This window comes from Miscanthus floridulus, chromosome 19 (genome assembly GCF_019320115.1).
Source record: "Miscanthus floridulus cultivar M001 chromosome 19, ASM1932011v1, whole genome shotgun sequence".
Classification (NCBI taxonomy): Eukaryota; Viridiplantae; Streptophyta; class Magnoliopsida; order Poales; family Poaceae; genus Miscanthus; species Miscanthus floridulus.
The window spans coordinates 34,924,740-34,931,515 of NC_089598.1; the positions used below are offsets into that span (position 1 = coordinate 34,924,740).

At 40.4% G+C, this 6,776-nt stretch overlaps 1 protein-coding gene across 1 annotated transcript; it reads left to right on the forward strand.

The window, feature by feature from the left end:
* The first annotated feature begins 4,822 nt into the window (after positions 1-4,822).
* LOC136526979 (uncharacterized) lies at positions 4,823-6,501 on the forward strand. The gene is made up of 5 exons (XM_066519557.1): positions 4,823-4,873; positions 4,969-5,154; positions 5,229-5,321; positions 5,409-5,513; positions 5,994-6,501. The coding sequence occupies exons 1-5, from the start codon at positions 4,823-4,825 to the stop codon at positions 6,435-6,437; spliced, it is 879 nt and encodes a 292-aa protein (XP_066375654.1). The 3' UTR covers positions 6,438-6,501.
* Positions 6,502-6,776: the final 275 nt, after the last annotated feature.

The following is a 6,776-nucleotide window of genomic DNA, read 5'->3' on the forward strand; positions in this document are numbered from 1 at the left end:
TGGTAGCTGATTACTGAGAAATTTTTGTGGCAAAATATTCTTTTGTCACTTGCAAGTTAATTGTGAGCAAATAAATTTTCTTGTTATATAATATTTATATTAGTGATAAAAACATGTGTTCCGTATGATAAATAATTAGTGGCAAATATTGTATTATCATGGGTCCCACTTGTCAGTCAAACTCCACCTTATCTTCTTCCTTTTTTTTGAAACAATATCTTCATCCATTTTCTGCAGCTGCAATTACTGGACGGAGCATCTCCGGCCGCCCCCAAGCTCTGAGCTCCGCCAAGCGCCGACGAGCTCGCCCATAGTCGCCGGCTGTCGATGCCCTTGCCCATGGCTGCACCGAAGCTCGCACGTGCAGCGCTTAGCAAGCTCTCCCACGGCCGCAGCCGCCTATCTCGATGAGTGTCTCCGGCCGCCCCCCAGCTCGATGCTTCTGCTCCACGCCGACGAGCTCGCCCATGGTCTCCGGCCATCCCCGCTCCCACCCGGATCCACCGAATCTCGCCTCGCACTCGACGAGCTCGCCCACGGTCGCCGCCGCCAATCTCGACGAGCTCGCAAAAGGTTGGATTCGCTGCGTCCCTAGCCACGGCTGTGCTATGGGTATGGCAATGACAATCAGGATGGAACAATCGAGCTACACAGAGGTCCTGCATCTGGCTGCTTCAAGAACAAACACGTGTACGGTCTTGAAAGGGGAGAGGCTTCAGATGGAAACAGGAATGATAGTGCGGACAACTTGTATTTTGATCAAAAGTATTACCTGACGGCAGAGGTGTTGGACATCAGCATCTCAGCTCTGCACCAGTGGATCGGTGGCAAGAAGCAAATGGATCAACGGGCGGCGGCCATAGCAGTTTGGGGGCTGTTTAGGGTTTAAGCGGTAGCCATTGAGTATTGAGTTCAGATTCGTGGGCTACCTGATCTGGGTCCAAAAATGTAGGAGGTTTTCGCTCTATTTTCTTTTTCTTTCTATTTTTGTGGTGAACATTAATGCCGATGAATACGGCAGGCAGCCTGGTTACTTGTTAAGGACTTGATTTTGTATTTTACAAAGATTTAATAATTAATAAAGCACCATAATTTGCTTTATTAGTCATCGAAATATGAGTTAGTTATTTGCAAACAAAATGTTTGCCAAAACAAAACTAATATGGTTCGAATGTTGATATTTGGCATGATATTATGAGTAGAAAACTATGATATTCTATATTATTTTTTATAAATATTTAATCTATGATCTAAATAATCATTTGTTTATGATTTTTATATATTTATTTATTAGTTTAACACTTTATTTGTTATATACTCATACTTTAATCCTAACTTGTTCAATGATATTGTTCTTATAAAACTACGTATAAAAAGGTAGATACATGATAATAACACGGGTAGCAGATGCTTACATGCATACACGCACACTCGTCCAAATTAATCACCACACTGGAATAAATTCAGAAAAATAGGAGCAACTACATCGTAACTAACACGGCTGGCGACTAACACGGCTGGCCAGGTTCCACCATAAGAACCTAAACAGATGAGTCTCAATTCAACTTGTTTGGTTTGGTCCCCAACTCTTATATATGCAAACTCTAGTTAACAATTTTTGACCTGTTTGGCCGACCTGTTGGGCTCGTTAGACAGGTTTCTTGAAGCCACCGACCACCTATTAGTCAGGCCAGCCTGGAACGAGGTGGGCGGCCGTTTTCGTGAAGCTAGGCCCGAGCTAGCCCTTTTATCCGCTCGCCTCTCCTCCCGCTACAAGATAAAGCAACCAACAAAAACGTAACCTTTCTTATACTGACTAAGCTAGGTCATGCAACCAAACAAGTTCATCTTGTATTGTTGAAGCCAGACCAGGCTTAATTGGCTAACCAAACACACCCATATTGAATATCTTTGACTGACCCCCTCTATGTATAATTTCTAGCTCCCCCAAGGTTTCGAGGATACACTGGCTATGGTTCTTGGCTATGTTATAACGCTATGAGGAGCTCAAAGACCCTTTAGTACATTCTTGCCAGCTTTTGCAGCCAAGGTCCATGGAGTTCTTCGCCTCCCACATATGTCCTTTTATTTGTTGAAATTTAGTTATATGGCATTCAAAGAACCTTATTTTCTTTGGAAAATACCATGAAAGGACCATTTAGAGAAAACTAATTGTCAAGTGATGCGTCTTATTCGAAGAGATTTGAAGTCGAATTTTATTCACTATCTAAAAAATAACAAAAATATTTTTCCAATAAACACACATTAAAATAAATTTGGTATTAAAAATTATAATTTCTAGTAGAAATATTATGGACCTTGTTTATATTTTTTCACATTATATCTCTAGTAGAAATATTATTGGCCTTGTTTATTGTTTTTTTTTCACACCGAGCGCACTCTTTTCCTCTTAATAATTATAATTGGTGAAAAAATGTTCCCTCCAAATATCCATTCACCTTTCCCTCCAATTAATCCGTGAATTTTTTTGACTCCCGCCATATTGCATTGGACATCAAGTATATATATATATATATATATATATATATATATATATATATATATATATATATATATATATATATATATATACATGGAGTCCTTTCCATCATCTACGAATCTACCAAACAATCAAAGCCAACTGACGGAGAGAAACAGGCGACACAAAGGTGCACTGCGTACTACTACTGGTATTTTTTTTTTTGCCAAGTCATCCTCCATCCGGCCAGCATCATCATTATTAGCCACCAATGATTACTCCTATCCTGTGTCAAAGCCAAGGCCATGTATCGCCGTGGCGCATGCCCAGATGCCTCCGGTGGCTAGCTACCCCACGGATCCATGATGTCGATGCGGAAAATCCACCACCGTGATCCGTCGTTGCGGCCTCCGATCCAGTTCGTCGTGGCCGCGGCCAGTGCCGCCGTCGCTGCGGCGGCCACCGCCATGGCCGCCACCACTGCGGCTTGCACAACTACCATCGTCACTGCCTCCGCCATCTCTACACCACAAGAAGATGCGATACCTCCAATTCCATACTGCCATGTGCCATGTTGATCCGTCAAGTCTTACTCCATCCGGCCATCATCATCATTATTAGCCACCAATGATTACTCCTGTCCTGTGTCAAAGCCAAGGCCATGTATCGCCATGGCGCACGCCCAGATGCCTCCGGTGGCTAGCTACCCCACGGATCCATGATGCCGATGCGGAAAATCCCCGACCTCCGATCCAGTTCATCGTGGCCGCCGCCGCCGCCACCACGGCCGCCATGCCCGCGGCCAGTGCTGCCATCGCCACGGCCACGGCCACCGTCGCCGCGGCGGCCACCACCACGGCTGCCGCCACTGCGGCTTGCACAACTGCCATGGTCGCCGCCTCCGCCATCTCTACACCGCAATAAGATGCGATACCTCCAATTCCATACTAATATCTTGATTTCGATCTATGAATATGCATCACATCCATACCATATTTGTACTGGACACCAACCTACGACACCCATGCCTCCAGCCCAGTCCAACTTTATATTTCTCAAATTATTTTTTGACATATTGTTTCCATCCTTTGTATATCTCAAATTATTTTTTTTCATCAGATTATTTCTTTTGGTAAAATATCCATCAATTTGATGGCTATGTTTCTCCATCAATTCCATTGCTGTTTCGCAGGGAAAATGGCTCCACGGGTGCCTCAATGAACAATTGCTGAAATGGATACAGAATTTGATGAGCTTGCCTCTGCTTTATCCAAAGATCCAAGGGACCAATTGACCTCTGGTATAGGTTTGTTTTATACATTCAACACCACCAAATATTTCTTTGCGTAAAAATTTTGATGTATTGTAGAATGTGCATCAAAGGAAATTAGGAAAGCTATAATTTTCTGCAGCCTCGTTTGTAATATAATGTTTCTATATTGCTTCTAGTGTATAAGAAAACTTCCATGATCTTTTGTTAAGTTCATATGATGTGTCTTCTAGTTATCAGCAACTCGACTTATTAGTACTGATAGCGATTCCATTAATAATCTCCATGAGAACATGCAAGTTCTTGACTTCTTGTTTAATTGAATGCGCCATTACTTGTTCATAGATCTGAACGAGAGCTACTATGAACAAACACATGGGGTTTGTGTTCATGCCGATGTCAAAAATCCTAGTTATATTACTTGCAACTATGTTCACTTGCATTACTTCGTGTGCTGATGGTACAATAAAAGATAGCCATTTCTGTTGTATTTAGTTATGTAAAATTTACAAAATGCCTATTTTTGTTTCTACAGGTGAAATAACAACTAGGTTACGTTCACGTGGCTCTCGAACTAACAATGAACGTGATCAATTTGATTCAGATGTGGCAATGGATGAAAATAATCAAATAAATGCTGCAACACACAACACTGAAGGTGTTTTGCTAATCTGAAACCTGCTTCTTTACACCATTGTTTATTTCGCTGATTTAGCTAGGTACTGTTATGTTGATCTACATTTATTTCTTTATACGACATAATAACAAGTGCTACATTTAGCATGCCACAACCTGTTATACTAATCCAAAATTTGATTCTTGACACTATAGAGTACAAACATTACATTTAATTACCCTTGTTCTTTTCCCTAAATTAACTAGGCCTTCCTAAGAGTGGAAGAAAATTTACAATTAACAATCAACTTCGCAAGAGAAGAGCAAAAGGAAAGCATATTGATATAAAGTTCCCTAAAGAATTTACAAAAGTGTGTGGAGAACATGCTAGTTTATTTAAAAGTGAGATAACAGTTCTTCTAAGAACTGTACCACTCCAAGTGAAGAAGTGGAGGGACATGGATAAGTTTCATCCTCGTACTACTACATCTATTTGGAGAAAACTAAAGGTGACCTACTTTTCATATGAAATGAACATATTTGGCATGCATAGGTTATCGTTGCATTCAGTGGCCGGTTATTACAATATATCTTTGCTGTACAGCAAAAGTTTCCTGAGCTTTCAGAAGAAGATAAAGATTGTGCCATGAGACAAGTAGAGAGTCAATATAATAATCGACATTACCGTCTGCTTCAAGCTTACCGAAACAACAAGCCAAGACCACAACATGTCTCACCAGAAGGTTGGCAATGGTTGATAAGGAATTTGTGGACGGATGATGATTTTCAGGTACATACAACTCATATCCTAAATTACAGTGCTGCATAATTGTTAATGATACATTTATGCGATTTGTAATTCAGAAAAGGAGCAACCAAAACTCCATCAATAGAGGAAAGCAAGAGATGGGGTCCAAAGTAGGAACTAGATCAATTGCTCAAATCGCTTACGATCTGGTGTGGAAAATAGTTACTAGGCAGATTTTTTTTCTATTACACATCGTTCTGAATTAGTGAATATATGCTTTTGTTATTCCAATGCAGCGAGACCCAGAAACTGGTGAATGGCCTACTACTATGCAAGTTTGGAAGGCTACATATCAAAAGGCTGATGGGACATGGTCCATTCCAACGGGTGAAGAAATAATGGTATGACCATATTACTTCCCTTTCTGATGGCATCTTTGGGTTTCACATTTGTCAATCTGTATCCTACCTTTTGAACTAGGATTAGGTGGAAGTGATGTGTTTTTTGTATGAAAAAGTATGGTAGTAGAATTGTGTATGACTCTTTCATGGTTATTATCTCTGCAATGTAGTCTCTGTATTGTTCATTTAATGAGTTGAAAAGTCTAGGCACTACGAAATGTTTGCAGTATCTCTAATCATGAACAATATCGTTTTATTAAGCTGTTTGTAAATTTCACATATTATTTAATTTGTCTGCAATTTTCAATTATTAGATAACATGTTTGCAGATTTTTTTGAATAGTAGCAACTCTGAGAACATTTGGATGTTACACTATCCTATAGCTAATTTGTGCTCATACCTATGATTCATTACATGAACGCTTTTGCCTGCTGTGTAGTATATGGGTTCTTAATTAGTTTGTTTTTCATGCTTTGCAGACCAAACTACATGAAGCTGCTGGGATACATCAAGAAAATATTTCTTCTGCGCCCGTGCCAATAGTGGAGCACTTCGCACTAGTTCTTGGTCGAAAGCCAAACCATTCACGTGGTGTTGGCATTCGTGCTGTAAACCGAGTGGCTGAGGAAAGAATCAGATTGCAGGCGCAAATTGAGGTTTCAGAACAGCGTGAAGCTACAGCTCGAGCACGTGCAGATGCCGCTGAGCAACGTGCTGAGGCTGCTAAGCAACGAGCACAAGCTTTGGAAGGCCAAGTTTCCACGGTGGTCGAAACAAATGCACAACTACAAGAAGAGCAGCAATCCCAACGTGATGAGATGAGTTCTTTGCGTCAAGCACAGAGTGGAGAAGTTGCTCGCCTAGTGAGAGAACAACTTGATCATCAAATGGCTGCATTAATTGCACGCATTGGTGCCTCGTAGCCTCTAGCATCTTAGAGTTTAAACACTTTAGTTGAATAATTATTGTGAGACTTTAAAATAGTGTCAAGAGAGTTATTTTGAGGTTTGAGTGTTCTTAGTTTTATGTAATGCTTGATTGCCAAATTTGAATTATTGAAATAAATATTATTGGTGCAGATTTGAAATAATCATATTGCTATAATGTACATTTGTTGAGCTATTTTTGTCACTTCAACAAGGATAATAATGATAACTTGGTCGCCACAACATCTAATGTGTTTCACACAATTGAAACTTATCTTGTGACAAAACTTGTCCTGACTAATATTTTCCTACAAATGCTATGCTTTTTTGTGATGA